The following is a 16,522-nucleotide window of genomic DNA, read 5'->3' as shown; positions in this document are numbered from 1 at the left end:
ATAAGCTGTGAAGTAACTTTTTTAATTATTTTTTATTTTTTATTATTCACTATTTGTCTACATTTTTCATAAAAAATAATAATAATATTTTATAGTCCATTTGGGTCTTTTTCTATTTTTAAAAAAATAAAAAATAAAATAACTGTGAATTAACATGTCCACAGCAGAAGCTGATAATCAGAAGCAAGGGGTGAGCAGCTTATCAGAATCAATTTTTTTGATTTAAAATAAGTTGTTAGAATCAGAAGCTGTTTGAAATAAGTTTAACAAAATAGTCCAAAATAACTTTTTAAAAGCCAGAAGCCATAAGCTGGCTCAAAAAAGCCCCACCAAACACCCCCTATAAAAGCTACAATTGGGAAGGGCATGGAGTCGACTGTGGGCATGATGGAGTCATCCTTCCCAGCCAACCTCAGATGGACGTCGGCCGGGATAGAAAACTCCTGTATGAAATATTCTAACTTAGTTGGGGTGTCTACCGTATATCTCCACATACCCATGACGTCGGCTTGGGGGGAAAGTATTGGATTTTAGAAGAAAGTGTTTTGTAGGGGTTTAAGGGACCTCGGCTAAAACCTAAATGTGTGCTGGGGTAAGAATTTGTGAGGATCTAAAGGGAATTCGTTTCACTTTTCCCTAAGATTCGTGAGTTCTACGACAAATCTCAAACCTAAGTCTAGGCAAATAAAGATTGAAGGCAAGAATCTGAAAAATACACAGAAAACAACAACAAAGAACAATGATTCAGAATCAAGAATAGTGATAAAGTTTGTGTAGATGTGTAAGGCCAAGAACAGTGGCAAAAATCAACAAATATGTAAGCAGTGTGTATATACTCAAGAATGGACTAGGCAAAAACAAAATCACGAAGCAAACATGCTCAATACATGGTGGAAATCGAGATACAAATTAAACGATCAAAGACATGAGCAAGTTCACAAAAGCAGCAGAGTTCTTTGAAGTACAACAAGAAATTGAAACGAAGGGGACAGAAATAACTCACCGAAGAGAATGAAGCCGGTGTGAGGTACGCCAAAGTCAGATGATGGTAACAATCAGAGAAGGGTAGCAAAAGTTTCACCGGATGAGGTGAACACAGTGATTGCAGAGCTTGAAAGCTTGAAACAATGGTGGATTTGGGAGAGTAGAGAGAGAAAGTTAGCATGAAGTTGAGGATGCAAAAGTGAAAAGATGAAGAGAGAGAAGTGGTTTTGATCAAAACCACAAAATGACGGCAAAATTACAATCAATGTGCCTAGGGCGACGTGCTTGTCAGACGGCGCACGCAGACGAAAGGCAACTTAAAGGCGCGTGTCAAGTACGATCCAGTAAGGGAAAGATGCGTGGCAGAAACGGTTGAAGTATTGTGCGTGACAGCTTACATGCGTGTTGAAACTCTTAAAGTTCTTGGTTTAATAAAGCAAAGACCTCGGCTAGGAGGATGATCTCGGCTAAATAATTTGAACAGACTTGGTTATTTGTTCTAAGGCATTGATGAAAATAGATCATAGGTCTTGGTCATATGAGGGGAACGAATGATGACCTCGGTAATGAAAGATAAAGCGAGCTTAGCCGACGTGCTAGGTGGAAGAAATGATATAGGTTCCATCACCTCAGGATGCCAAGGTAATAGAACCTAGGGGGGCAGTTATGGGGACATAAATTTTGAATGGCAACACGTAGCCGAGGTGGCACCGAAGTGTTAACCGAGGTGCCACGTGTCCTGGACATGATGCCGAGGTAATCTCGGCTAGGCCGAGGTTATCTGTGAGAATACCGGAATCCAAGGTCCTTGGATAAGGGACATGAGTCCAAGAATTGGGGAGGACTTCAGTCTGGGTAAAGATAAGACTCATAGAGAGTTTATCCCAATCTAACTGGGAGTCCAAGATTAACATTAAGACATAATCCATTGGAGTTAGGCTTCTAATAGGATTGGGTTTGTGTTGGCTATAAAAGAGAGGCACCCTCATGGGGTCTAAGGTACATTTTTTATGTTCTGAATAATGAGTTAAACACTTTTGCTATCTTTGAGAGATAACTGACTTGATCGTCGGAGTGCCCCTGGGTAGATGAACCACCGCCGGAATCTTTTCTTTCTGTGACAGGTCATTCGAGCTTAATCTATTCTGCTAGTGCTCTCTAGCTGAATACTAGTTTAGCAGTGTGGTCAGAAATCGACTCACACAAGTTGTATTTTGAGTTTGTGAGTTTTGAAATTATGATTTGAGTGTAGAAAATTTGTTTGGTGAAAGAGTTTTGAATTGAATGAAATTTTTCTTGATGTGACATGATATTTGATACAAAAACTTATAACTCATAATTAAACATACAATTCAAAATTTTATTAAAACACATAAAAAAAATTTAAAAATTTAGAAAATATTTTTTTTGAATATATAAAAATTAACATATGTTAATTGCCAAAAAAAAAATTACACTGTTTCGATCAATCGACTGAACGACCGGTGAGATGTCCGGTTAAACCAAATTTGAGAAATTTTTTTTCAAAAGCCGCGTTTGAGACAGAATTTTTTATAAAATTTTGAAAACATAATTTAAGAATTCATTTCAAACATTATATTTAAATATGCAACAATGATTCATCCCATTAAAAACATCACCACTAATAGCACTAATGTATTAAAAAAGTAAAAAAAAAAAAAAATATAACTCCAAGACCAAAATATCACATCATTACTGACGAGACCCACTGCCACCTAATTAGTGAGAGCACTAATTAGTGCTCCCAAACATTATTCTTCAAATATGAATATAACATCATTGTTTGAAAAGACATTTTAGGTGCACTACAAAATGCACGGCCTTAAAATCTCACCAAACACTGCTTTGAAAGGCTCGTGGATCATGTGGCACGGAGACGGTGTAACGCAGACGCCTCCCCAAAAAGAAAATGATAGAGAATTTTAAATATAGAGTTCTAATTTGAACTCTAATAATGTGTCAAAGTAAAAAAAAAATAAAATAAAATAAAATAAGACACAAATATCAAATTAAGGTGGGACTTATCTTCTCATTAGAGCTATTAGAGCTCCTATATTAGAGCTCTAAAGTAATTTTGCAAAAAAAAAAAAAAAAAAAAGAGGTGCGCACGACGCACAGTGCGCAGCATAGAAATATCAAATTTAGGGGTCCTATAAAAATGACACCTATCGTTTGCCGCATTTTCCCCTTTGCAGATTTCTTCTCGAGAGTCATCAATGTCGGCGGTTGCTACTTCCTTCTCTGCCTCAGTGGCTGCTGCCGGTGGTTCTGCATCTTCGTCATCCAAAACCCTAAAGCCAGTTTCCAAAACCCTACCTCTCAATCTTGGGTTTCTCTCGTCTTCGTCTTCGAAGACAGCTTTGAAATCTCTCAAAGCATCTCGATTTTTGCCTGGAAATAAGGTTGGTTCGGGCTCAGCTCTCGGAGCTCGCATGGTCTCTACGCCCGCGATGAAGCCCTTGACTTCGCTTGATTTCGACAGTTCAGTTTTCAACAAGGAGAAAATTACTCTCGCTGGTCACGACGAGGTGTTTTCCCATTTCCTCTCTTTCTCTCTCTCTAAATCTCTCTCTATATATATTATATATGGGATTTGTGATGATTGGTTTGTGGATTTGTAGTATATTGTGAGAGGAGGGAGGGATCTGTTTCCTTTGCTACCTGATGCCTTCAAGGGCATTAAGCAAATTGGTGTTATTGGTTGGGGTTCACAGGTATCCTTCATTACCTTGATCTTGTAAGACTTCTGATTATTATTGTTTTATTTTTTTCAATGCGATTATTGTATTGTAGTTTAGAGTGACAGGCATTGGAGGAAAATAAAATAATATTCAGTATAGAATTTGATGTTTATACACTGCATGATGAGAAAAAAAAAAATGAACGGGAAGGAAAATGAATGTCATATATATTGTTTAGATTTGGAAAAAGGGAAATTCAAATACTTGTTTCTAAAAGGATAAACTTGCTTAAGCCATGTAATGGAGGATTTAGATCAATGTTCTGACACTTAGACCGTTCAATGAAGTGTAAAATGCCTCTGGTTATTGGTTCAACAGTAGGATCAACCAGTATTGATATTTTTTAAAATTTCTTATGTATATTTTTTAATATTTTTTTATGAATTAAAAAAATCTTAAATACACAAAATAATCTTAACAAAATAATGAAAATTTTAAAACCAAACACTAATCGCGACAACCAAGAGGAGAGGAATCAATTTATGCAAGTACAACTTACAAAGCACCAGTGGCGCAACACACAAGGCAATGGCCCTTAATACCACTAGAAAAAGGCCCCTTTTCCCCATGCCTTATAACAAAGCACAAAAATATAACAAAGAAATTCCCAGGTGATTCATATTTCTCTATTTGCTGCCCAAGGCCTTCATGTCATCACTAATGCTGTTTGGCAGCAACGGAGAGATAGAGCTTGTGTCCCAAATCAAGAGAAAGCTTTGATCGTAGCCTTGTTTTGTTGGCTGTGTCGTTTGCTGGAATCGATGGACTGAGAGTTGGATTTTGCAGGATCACAAGTTGAGTGACCGGGACAAGAGATGAAAAGAGAGCAGGGAGATTTGACTATATGTTTGAAATTTTGTCCAAATTGGCCGGCTAGGATGAACCGCTTCTGGTTCAGTGGGTTTACCGGTTAAACCACTGGTTCAAGTGGTTTTGCAAAAATACTCTGGTTTTCTCCTAAGGACGGTTTCCATGGGTGATTCGGACCGAAGCTAAGACCGGTCACCAGTTGAACCAGCTGTTCCAGTCTGGGTTTTAAAACATTAATTTAGATATCTCCTTGCCGCAAGCAACATATAACTCTAAGCTTCAAATTTTTAACTCATGTTTTGTGTTTTTGCCGAAGTTTGAAGATGAGAAAAAAAATTAGCTGCTTTTATTTCATTCACATTGTTGTCATCTTTTCACTTTTCCATTTTTTTTTTTACAAATTTCGATTTAAATCCATGATCCAAACACAACATTAGGTTTTATTACAAAACATTTTGGAAGTTGGAAAATGTGTTTATTTACCTTTTTATGTTGTGTGTATAGTATCACCATCAGAAACATGTAGTTTCATCATACACTTGCCTTGTGTGAATTCTCTAACCAACTATTTGAAACTCTATAAAATGGTGCAGCCTTGATTATCTGTCTAAATGCATTTCTTTTCATGATCCTAACATTTTCCATGTTCTATTGGAATAGATGGTGCATTAAGCTTTGTATCTTTTTGATGTCAACTTATAATTTATATCGTTGTTATGCAATGCAGCATTGTTCTAATTTTGTGTTTACTTCTATTCATGATATTATATATTTTTTAATTTTATTTGGTGGGGGTAAATTTTCATGAATGGACTCATAGAATCTGCAAATTTGAAAGAACAAACATTGAATTTTTTTTTTCTTTCTTTTCTCTCTCTCTCTCTGAGCCAGTGGGGATAATAGTGTTTTTACAAATGGTGATCTGCTTCAGAAATGAACTGAGCTATCTATTTTATTAAGAAAAGAAAAGAAAAGAAGACCTGTTTTTGTTTTTATTTTTTATTGATTTGATTTTGGACTGAGGAAGGGATATATTGTTGTGAGTGAAGGGATATGTTGGTAATTCTGTCTAAATTTGCAACATTTCACCTCTATTTGGTTGGAGTAATGAATTTTCATACTTTAAATTCATTTTATTGGTGCTGTCTTGAATGTGGAATTTTAATAGATGAACATCATTAATAAGGATATCTGTTAACATAATGAGAAACATCATTCTTTTTCGTTATAGGGCCCTGCTCAAGCTCAGAATCTGAGGGATTCTCTTGCAGAAGCAAAATCAGACATTGTGGTCAAGGTGATGTTTGCATTACTTCTGATATTATATTTATTTTCCCCTTTTTGTTCTGTGAATTGGTCTCTGTCAACATTTTTGTTGTGTTTGCTTTGTAATACAGATTGGCCTCAGGAAGGGTTCTCGTTCCTTTGCTGAGGCACGAGCTGCTGGTTTTAGTGAAGAGAATGGAACCCTTGGTGACATATGGGAGACAATATCTGGCAGTGATTTGGTGCTGCTCTTGATTTCTGATGCAGCACAGGTTTGTAGATCGTACTGCTGTGGTGATGTGTTGCTACATGGTTATAAATTCTCAGAGATCCCAACTAATTTGGGAAAAAAAAGCTTATGGTTATACATTCCGATGCTTTTTCCATTGCAGCTATCAGGGTTTTAAGGAAGAAAAATTGAGAATATGAGCCTAAAACTGTAACTAACTTTTTGTGCTTCTTTAATGCTGCATATGAAATTGTGTCCTCTTGAAATTTGAAGTCTAGCGAATCTTTTATTTCTATTGCTGAATGTACAAGAAATCACTACATACAAAAAATATTACTAGTTTCTCTGTTCTTGCTTTTTGTGCCTCAAAATAAAAGTATAGCATTAAAGTTAATGAATACTTCTTCCTAAACCTGCCTTTGATGCTATTGGGGTTTAAGAGATAACATGATCTATGAATTCACAACTTCTGCACTTTCATTTTAATGCTGTATCTAGAAGATATTTAATTCTGCAAAATCTGCTGCTCCTGATGCCGGGTGTAAAATAATTTGCATCATCCAGAAAGCTATCAAGTTCTCCTTTTTCTAGTCTTGCTTTCTGTGCCTTGTGTAAGAGCATCCACAGTGGAGCTGCTAAGGAGAGTGTTAGTGTCAGTTGGTAAGTTTTAACTAGCAAGGTTTGTTGTTTGGTGCTGCAGTGGATCGGTTAGTGTGTGTGTTAAGTTGTTTGTTATCTGCAGCGATGGTTTTAGCTAATGGAGGGGAGTGTGTTTGTGTTCTTACGGGTTGACCAGCCGGATGTCTGGCTGATTGACCGGTCAACGGCAAATTTTTATTTTATTTTATTTTTTTTTACTTGTTGGAATTTTTTTTTGGACTTGAAATTTAATTTTGGGCTTGAAATTTTTGATTAAACTAAATTATTTATTTATTTTATTTATTATGTACACACACATATATATATATATATATATTTAACACATCTTAACACACCCCTTAACATATCCATTGCACCACCACTAACTCTCTAAAATGAACAAACTCTTAACGCATCTTAACAAACATTTTTGGGCCCCACTTCTATTACTTTTTGTCATATAACACACACCTTGATACACTTTTTTAGCCATCCCATTGTGGATGCCCTAATAGGTAAAGTGATGATTAATGAATCTCCTCAATTATATGCCCTGATTGCAGTGGAGTATATGAATGCGAGATGAGGTCTAATTTAGAGAGATCTATAAAATCTTAAATTGATATTAGTGGCTTGCATATAATTTATTTTAAAAGAAAAAAAAAAAAGCCAGAATATTTATCATTATGACGGAATTCATGGAAAGAAGGATTAAGGATATCCTTCAAAGAGGAAGAAAAGCAAAAGAAATACAACTCAGTGCAAGTGAAGGCCAAATAGAGGTAAATATAAACAAATCATGCACCTACTAATTGCCTGCAGGCTGCAGTGCCTTAGGGGGTGTTGAAGTGACTTGTCAAATATAAAAATAAGAAAGGGAAAACGAAAAAGAAGTGACTTGCCATAATAATAAGAAGATTATGAGACTTAGTTGGAGTGTAGTCAATTTAAGCCTAGTAATGATAAATATAATGCTGTGGGTTACATGATTTGTACATTTTAACAAGATGTTAGCGTCTGTTGTGTTCTTTATTCTATTTAGTTCTTTTGTTCTTAATTTCAATATTAATTGCAGGCTGATAATTATGAGAAAGTATTCTCCCACATGAAGCCAAACAGCATACTTGGGCTGTCCCATGGGTTTCTTCTTGGCCATTTGCAGTCAATGGGTCTTGATTTCCCCAAGAACATGAGTGTGATAGCTGTATGTCCCAAGGGAATGGGTCCGTCTGTGAGGAGACTCTATGTTCAAGGAAAGGAGATAAATGGTGCTGGAATAAATTCTAGTTTTGGCGTACACCAGGTATATATATATATCAAAACCCTCTGTGCTTTCTTATTGCCTCTCTGTGTTTCATTCGACTTTAGCTGCTCAACATCTTTGTGGACAGGATGTTGATGGAAGGGCCACTGATGTTGCCCTTGGATGGTCAGTTGCCCTTGGTTCCCCTTTTACATTTGCCACTACACTGGAACAGGAATACAAGAGTGACATATTTGGCGAGCGAGGTGCTTGTGGTGTTCTTCATTCTTATTTTGTTATTCATCACAATGCTATACCCAATATCTGTTTGTTTTGATTCATAGGTATTTTACTCGGTGCTGTGCATGGAATTGTTGAGACCTTGTTCAGAAGGTATACTGAAAATGGAATGAGTGAAGATTTGGCTTACAAGAATACTGTTGAGTGCATAACAGGGAATATTTCGAAGACCATATCAACTCAGGTTAGTGACCAAATCTTGGATTTTATTTTGTTCCCTGATTCTTTACCAGTTTTGAAACCCTTTTTATCTTTTCAAAACGAGTATGTCTCCCTAACCAGTTGCTTGCTTTTTTTCCCTCTAACAGGGTATGTTGGCTGTGTATAATTCATTGTCTGAAGATGGCAAAAGGGAGTTTGAGGCTGCATACAGTGCCTCTTACTATCCCTCCATGGATATATTATATGAGTGCTATGAGGATGTAGCCAGCTGTAGTGAGATCCGGAGTGTTGTCCTGGCTGGGCGTCGCTTTTATGTATGTTTTCTATTTTTTGCATACATGTCAAATAGGGTACTATGCGTGTTATGTCATATGTAGGCTTGTGAAACTTTGTGTTCTTTATAATGTTGCAAAAAATTATTAGTGATATGAGTTATTTTCTTACTTGTGTTGCTGAATGCCTATTGCTTCCCCACCTCCCTCAAATATTACAGGAAAAGGATGGGTTGCCAGCTTTCCCAATGGGTAAAATTGATCAGACGAGGATGTGGAAAGTAGGTGAACGGGTTCGAGCAACACGTCCAGCAGGTGACCTAGGCCCTTTATGTCCCTTTACAGCTGGTGTCTATGTGGCATTAATGATGGCCCAGGTAAGCATCGTTCCACGTTAGTATGCTGATTTTGTGTACTGCTAATGGAGTCACCATGCACCGTACTTCAATTGCTAGGGTTGCTTTTAAAAATAGTGTTCATTTAATCACGGTCAAAGAAGAAGCATGGTTTATTGGATAGATCACTGTCATAGTGAATCAAATAATGGTGTCTTTTGAATTCGTGTCTGATTTTTTTCTTCTGGAACTTCACATGGTGAAAAGAAAGATATTTATAATGTAAAGCACTAATAATGCACTGAGAAATTATGTTATCTTCAACCATTTGGTCTGACATAATCTTTATAAATTATATGTTTGTAAAAACAGATTGAGGTTCTGAGGAAGAAAGGACACTCCTACTCTGAGATCATCAACGAAAGTGTAATTGAGGCTGTCGATTCTTTGAATCCATTCATGCATGCCCGTGGAGTCTCGTTCATGGTTGATAACTGTTCAACTACAGCTCGGCTAGGATCAAGGAAGTGGGCCCCGCGTTTTGACTACATTCTGACCCAGCAAGCCTTGGTGGCGGTAGACAACGGTGCTCCCATCAACCAGGACCTCATCAGCAACTTCTTGTCAGATCCCGTGCATGGGGCGATGGAAGTTTGTGCTCGACTGAGACCTACTGTGGACATCTCCGTGCCTGCTGATGCTGACTTTGTTCGGCCAGAGTTGCGCCAGTCTAGCAACTAGGTGTTGATGGAGAACATTTAGTTTGTGCTGTAGCTAGTTTCTGTTTAAGGGAGATGTTTGAGGGAGAAGTTTTCTTTAAATTGTAGGAGCACCGTAAAAGATTTGTCTGGTCTACTTCTGACTTTTTGATTTTATATTTGGAAATTGCTTTGTGTTGTGCTTCTGTTGAATGAACGAGTCGTTATAATATGAACTGTGTTTGTAATTTTGGGAAAATAAAATTTGGAGTAATGCTTTTATGCAACAATAATTTTGAAGGTATCACTGGGAAAGTGAGGCATTCATACCTTTTCAAGGTATAATTTTGAGATTGGATTGGCAATTTAGTGGGACCCACAATTTTGATGTTTCATTGCTAGAAGTCTTAGATCAGCTCCTGCTTCAAAGGCCCTATTGTTATGAATTGTTGAGTTGTAGGTTGGATTGTATTGAAAGTGAGTGAATTGAGGGAAAGAAACGCAACATATTCCACATGTATATATCAATAACATGATTCAAAGGGTTTCAATATGGTTCTTTGGCTTATAAATGTACCAAGAACATGATACACAAGTTCTTTACAAGAGTTGTGGGGAAGCCATATTGACCAGCGACATCTATTATTTTACAGTTATTTATCTTTAGTATTCAACTTTATGCGGTGGGATATGAAGCAACCATTGCAATGCCTCAGAGGCCATCCTTTGCATCAAATCTCTCTGCATGCGAATGTACCCTTCCTCACCCCAACTTGTTACCCATGAGTTCTTCACTAGCCAATAGTTGGTCCCAGTCTCATAATCAATAGCAGTAACGCCATGGTCTAATTCAGTTCCACAGGCTCTTGTAAAGACACCGCTAGAGTAGAAATGGAAGTCTGATCCACTCGCATGGATAGCTACAAAGATTGGTTGATTTGCAACAGCCTTCAACAGTGCACTCTCACTGTTGGTGAGCACATCTTCATATCCAATTATCTTGACTGCATGGTTTACTGCCTTGTTTTTGTCGCAAGTGTCATCAATTCCCTTATATGGGTAGTTTGTTTCTGTAGTGAGGCCTTGATTGTTTTGGATGAATTGGAAAGCATTGTCCATGAGACCCCCTGAACAACCTTGATCTTCGCCACTAGTGTCGCAATCAACAAGCTCTTGCTCAGATTAAGAGATTAACTTACCAGTTGTCAATTGGGTAATTCCTTCGGTGGTAACAAATAAAGAGTTAGAAAACACTCAATCTCAACATTTTTCTTATTATTTTCTTCTAAAAAAATAAATGTGACCTATAAAATCAGTACATGCCACACTGGCCTTGGTCCTTGATAGGTGTTATAGCGCCTTTCTTCCTCCAATCCATGGTGGCTGGGACTGCAGTTACATTTTCATATTTAAAAGAAGGTGGTGTTGTGGAGCGAACTTGACTCTTGAATATATTATGCAGTTTGAACTCTTCATTAGTAAGGTCAACAAATTGATTGACCCCAAGCTTGTAAGGCTTGTTTGCGGCTTTATTGAAAGATTCTATATGTTCTACGTTGTCTTTGAATATATTGAATTGTTTATCCTCCTCTGCAGTGCCCTTGTACACACGTCCATAAAGAGCCATCCATTGCTTATGCCTCTCAAACATAGATGTCTTTTGGAGAGAGCGAGATGTGGCTTGAGAAGCCAAAGCTCCCAAAATGAATAGGAAAGCCAAGGAGACGCATTGGAAATTGGTTTGTGGAAACCATTTTTAGTACTACTAGCAGATAGGATTAGTGTATGAAATAAGTTAGCCAGTTCATAGCCTTCAATACAGGTCTTGATGAGCTTTTATGTAGAATAGAAATTTGTCCAACTATATAATATAATTTTTATTTTTATTTCTATTTTTGGTTTAGGTGATTTATTACGTGCCTGATAAAACGCTGTGATTTGGACATATCGGGTTAGCCAATTTGGTTGTGAAGTAAGGAATTTCACATGTGATATTTAGATTATTATTGAAGTGTTTCCAAACAAAATTTTCAAACAAATTTTCCTTACAAACTGATGTGTCACCTAGAATATTAGTAAGTTGAGCCTCATTTCACATTCCAAAGTTGTATCACTCCATGCCACGTCAGTTTGTAAGAAAAATTTGTAATTTTTTTTTGTTTGTATAGCATTTTCTTTTTTTGTTTTGTTTTGTCAAGAATTAATTAAGGAACTTTTCTTCTTAGCGTGCCGTTTAATTCATTATAATAAATGCTTCAACAGAAATCCATTATTGATTTGATTTTTAACAAATTGAAAGTGGCTAGGAATTTTTAATTTTTAATTTTTTTGTCTTTATAGAATAGAACAAAAATGTCTTGAGAGGCTTTGATATGAAAACGGTGCTTGGAATGAATGACACAGCACGGAGAGATTGATAAAATAGTTATCAATTTTGGAAAAAGGCTCAGAAAAATTCACGTGGACTCTGTCTATGGGACCCTATTTGAAACAAGTTTATGTATGAATCAAAATGAGTTCATTGTGTGCTACAACTTGTTTGAGAGGATTTTATGTGTGTCCTGAAGGAGAATATGATAAAAAACCCGTCAATCCATTAACGTATTGATTCAAATTAACCTAAATTAATCAATGTGGTTTGAAAAGGTGAGCGGATTGGGTTGAGTGAGTTGATAAAAATTGGTGGGTCAATTGGCTTGCGAATTAAAATTTATCAACGTGCCTACTAACTGACCCAATCTGCCTGTATGCAATATATACAATCTCACCTTAATCTTGATACCATTAATCAGATGACATTTGCCCCACATTTTCATTGCTTTTTTTTTCTTCGCTTACTTGTTCTGTATATTAATTTGTAACATATGATTTCTGCTACAATTGTTTTTAAAAAAAAAGAAGTGAAGGTGACATATTCACTTATATTATTAATCATTTGTTTATTTCTAATCCGCCTGCAAACCCATTCAAACCGTTGGTTTAAAACCACCACAATGTTCAATCAACTCCCTGGTTTTGAGGATGGATGGGTTGGTGACAGATTGAAAATTATTAATCTGTCAAGAGTGGTTCTTTGATTATATTTTTCTAAAATCGATCCAAACTGACTTGTGCACAATCATAGATGCAGTACACAAAGCATCACAAAATTAATGCAATATACATTGAAAGGCCAAATGGACTCGTTTGTCAAACAAATGTTTCGGCTTTGAGCTCAAAAAAGTTGAAAGATACATTTTCAAAAAGTTTCGAGGAGATCTACTGACTTGATACACAGCCCTTGCATAATTTTGAATAAGTTTTTTTGGCAACCGCTATAAGAAAGAGCCTGTGATGAAAGAAAATAACAAGTCAATACAAGTCAACAAAGATCAATCATAATGAAAAAGAAATAGTCCACAACTCTTTTGGTAAGGATTGGGTAGAAATCATTCTTTTGGCAATGCTTTCACAAACACGACCTCAAAACGTTCGTATCATTGATCCGAAGGCAGCTTTCCCTTTAAAGTTTCTTACGAAATTTTTGTCATATATCAATATATTTCAGATATAACACAGGCAACTTGGTTTGTTTTGATAGAAAATATTTCTTTTAGAAAAACTATGTAGTATTGAGAAAACTAACTTGCAGTATTGATAATTCATTATTGTACTTTAACCATAAACTATACAAATCAGAATTAGAACATAACTAATAATTTGGTGAGTCCAAGTCATAACATTTTCACAAGGCACGCAGAGAGCAAACGATTATTATTATTATTTTTAAAGAACCACAATAACAGTATGCATTGCGACAAAATCATATTTCACTATATAAAGCCCAAGACCAATGCATAATTCATTACACCTCCCAACTCACATATCAGTTTCCTTTCCTACCTCTTAGCAGAAGAACCATGGATTCCAAAAACCAGCAGCTGTACCGATCCATCTTCTTCGCTTTGCTATTCATTTTGGGAACTTTGGCTTCTCAAGCCTCATCTCGCTCCCTTCAAGAGGAATCAATGTATGAGAGGCACGAGCAATGGATGACTAGCTTTGGCCGTGTCTACAAGGACACTACTGAGAAGGAGGAACGTTTCAAGATATTCAAGGCCAACGTGGAAATGATAGAATCTTTTAACAAAGCTTCAAACAAGCCTTACAAGCTTGGGGTCAATCAATTTGCAGACCTTACAAATGAAGAGTTCAAACTGCGCAACAGATTCAAGAGTCATGAATGCTCCTCAACAACACCTTTTAAATATGAAAATGTGAGAGCAGTGCCAGCTACCATGGACTGGAGGAAGAAAGGTGCTGTTACCCCAGTTAAGGACCAAGGCCAATGTGGTAAGTAATAATTTTGTAGACCGCAATGCATAAAAGAAAAATGACTATGATGTTTGTTTTTTTCTAACTCTTTTATTTGTTATCAACATATAGGATGTTGTTGGGCGTTTTCGGCTGTGGCAGCCATGGAAGGAATTAACCAATTAACAACTGGTAAGTTAATCTCGCTATCTGAACAAGAGCTAGTTGATTGTGATGTATCTGGTGAAGACCAAGGTTGCGGGGGTGGTCTTATGGATGAGGCCTTTAAATTCATCGAACAAAACAATGGGCTGACTACTGAAACAAACTACCCATACAAGGGAACTGATGACACTTGCAACAAAAACAAAGCAGCAAACCATGCAGCTAAGATAACTGGGTATGAAGATGTGCCTGCCAACAGTGAGAGTGCACTACTTAAGGCTGTTGCTAATCAACCTATCTCTGTTGCCATTGATGCGAGTGGATCTGACTTCCAATTCTATTCAAGTGGAGTCTTTACAGGAACCTGTGGCACTCAACTAGACCATGGTGTCACTGCTATTGGTTATGGGACTGCTACTGATGGGACTAAATACTGGCTTGTTAAAAACTCATGGGGCACAGCATGGGGTGAACAAGGATACATAAGGATGCAAAGAGACATCAATGCTCAGGAAGGTCTATGTGGCATTGCAATGATGGCTTCATACCCAACTGCATAAGATTAAAAAATGAAGAAGTTCCTACGTAGAATAATGCGTATTGCTTGTTAATTCTACTATTTCTCAGTTGTTGGTTGTTTATAGCCATTGCAAAATTGTGTACTTCCTATATTACATCAATGTAAAATTAATCAAAGTCTCAATTATTATGGGCAATATGTTAATTTCTTTCCTTGAACTCACTTGTTGATATAGCAATCCTATGAGCATGTTTAGTATATATGACTTAATTGGAGGGGAAAAAATGTAATTGGAAGGCATTATATTTCACGGTATCTTTTAAAAAGTTTTAATTGGTTTCAACTGGGACCATTCTCTCAACTGTATGAGAATAACGATTTTGCTCAATATAAGCTAATTGAAATTCTCATGTAGTTGAGAATGAAGTGATTTTGTTGCTTGCTCATATTTAAGTCTCTTCTAAACGGAAGTATATGCGTATATAGGAAAACAAAGCCAGTGACATTGAAATACCTGAAGAAGACAAGTCTATCGCTCGTGCATCATTGAACTTGCCTGTATTTGGCCATCATACAAGCTTCCTTGGAAGATGACGATGCTGGCTCTGATGATAATGAATAAGTATGCGTCAATTTCAGCTTTGTTAGCACTTCGACATTTCCACATTTATTGGATTAGACATGCTGAGATGATTGTTTGCTTGCTGGGGACCTCTTTTAGGGAAAATTAATATTGTTCCCTAGTCTGTCCCATGGTAAAAATTAAATGTAACCCCTTTTGGTTGTTGTGAGTTTTCTTTTGCAATAAGAGATTCTTTTGGTTATCACATGCTTCAGTGAGGAGCAGTGTCTCTCAATTTTCAATGTCAACTTAACAATGGCATTATTTCCATTACTTAGCTTGGTGAGGTACGTAGATTGAGAAAACTAGAGTCCCCAAACATTTTGGAGAGAAGAGGAACTTGTTTTCATCTCTCTCTCTCTTTTATCTTCTGGATGACTAATTGGTTAACAAGGCCAACATTTTGTAAAGATCTTACAAAACCATGCGAATGACGGTTTTGAAGGCAGTCTCTGATATACACTTTGGTGCCAATATTATCTTATTTTGCAGCAACAGGTGTTAATGCCTGGACTTTTTTGCCCTAATATTTTTCACGGAGCCTTAAGTTTTACTTCATTTTGGTTTTCTCTTTACTTTTTTTTCCTATCCTTCACAAATTCGAAATCCAAACATATAATGAACAAACAACTAAATTAGCACTAACTGTGGGGATATATTTTCTGAGTACCAACACGTGGCAAGGTGACGCCGACGTGTCAGCCGAGGTGCCACGTGTCCTGGTCGTGACTGTAACAACCCTCGTACTGTTTACTGATTTATGACCGATTGATTACCGTTAATCACCGATTACTGTTAAACGAAGCTGATAATGACTGATAACTAACTGATAATCGAACTGAATGAAATACTGAACCGACTGACTGAAGTTGAAACTGAATTGACTGAGTATATGTTAGTTAATTGCATTCTATCTGTTTGATTGTCTGATTATCTGTTCATGTTTATATGTTTAAACTGCTATTTGAAGGCCTTATCGGCGGCCGAACTAGAAACCGATTGATGTTACGTGACCCTCATATTTAATGTGATTTTATGGTATAAGTATCTGAAAACTGATTAGGTGTGATAAAATTAGATTAAAATAAGCCAATTGAAGAGTTGGACTTAATTACCGTTTTGCCATTGAGTGGGCCACTATCTCACACACATACTTGAGCCAAGAACAACATTTCCTCAGCCATTTTCCTTCTCATTGCCGACCAAGAGGGAAGAGAGGAGA

The 16,522-nt window shown here is 36.7% G+C and overlaps 2 protein-coding genes and 1 pseudogene across 2 annotated transcripts; 2 read left to right on the top strand and 1 right to left on the bottom strand.

Annotated features, from left to right (window-relative positions):
• The first annotated feature begins 2,861 nt into the window (after nucleotides 1-2,861).
• On the top strand, nucleotides 2,862-9,993 carry LOC114264277 (ketol-acid reductoisomerase, chloroplastic). Its single transcript, XM_028204883.2, has 10 exons — nucleotides 2,862-3,533; nucleotides 3,627-3,719; nucleotides 5,788-5,853; nucleotides 5,954-6,094; nucleotides 7,766-7,993; nucleotides 8,082-8,199; nucleotides 8,278-8,417; nucleotides 8,542-8,709; nucleotides 8,889-9,044; nucleotides 9,375-9,993. Exons 1-10 carry the CDS (start codon nucleotides 3,222-3,224, stop codon nucleotides 9,741-9,743), a joined length of 1,791 nt encoding a protein of 596 aa, XP_028060684.2. The 5' UTR covers nucleotides 2,862-3,221; the 3' UTR covers nucleotides 9,744-9,993.
• A 383-nt stretch (nucleotides 9,994-10,376) lies between these two features.
• LOC114264282 (senescence-specific cysteine protease SAG39 pseudogene) lies at nucleotides 10,377-11,429 on the bottom strand (annotated as a pseudogene).
• A 2,017-nt stretch (nucleotides 11,430-13,446) lies between these two features.
• On the top strand, nucleotides 13,447-14,718 carry LOC114264289 (senescence-specific cysteine protease SAG39-like). The gene is made up of 2 exons (XM_028204893.2): nucleotides 13,447-14,032; nucleotides 14,126-14,718. Exons 1-2 carry the CDS (start codon nucleotides 13,600-13,602, stop codon nucleotides 14,716-14,718), a joined length of 1,026 nt encoding a protein of 341 aa, XP_028060694.2. The 5' UTR covers nucleotides 13,447-13,599.
• Nucleotides 14,719-16,522: the final 1,804 nt, after the last annotated feature.

Source organism: Camellia sinensis, chromosome 8 (assembly GCF_055761805.1).
Source record: "Camellia sinensis isolate YWXY chromosome 8, ASM5576180v1, whole genome shotgun sequence".
In the NCBI taxonomy this organism is placed as follows: Eukaryota; Viridiplantae; Streptophyta; class Magnoliopsida; order Ericales; family Theaceae; genus Camellia; species Camellia sinensis.
This window is presented reverse-complemented; position numbering and strand designations above follow the sequence as displayed.

Coding starts and splice junctions, on each gene's coding strand:
- LOC114264277 (XM_028204883.2), top strand. CDS start 3,222: ATGTCGGCGGTTGCTACTTCCTTCTCTGCCTCAGTGGCTGCTGCCGGT. Junction 8,710..8,888: donor TGGCTGGGCGTCGCTTTTAT/GTATGTTTTCTA, acceptor CAAATATTACAG/GAAAAGGATGGGTTGCCAGC. Junction 9,045..9,374: donor TGGCATTAATGATGGCCCAG/GTAAGCATCGTT, acceptor TTGTAAAAACAG/ATTGAGGTTCTGAGGAAGAA.
- LOC114264289 (XM_028204893.2), top strand. CDS start 13,600: ATGGATTCCAAAAACCAGCAGCTGTACCGATCCATCTTCTTCGCTTTG. Junction 14,033..14,125: donor TAAGGACCAAGGCCAATGTG/GTAAGTAATAAT, acceptor ATCAACATATAG/GATGTTGTTGGGCGTTTTCG.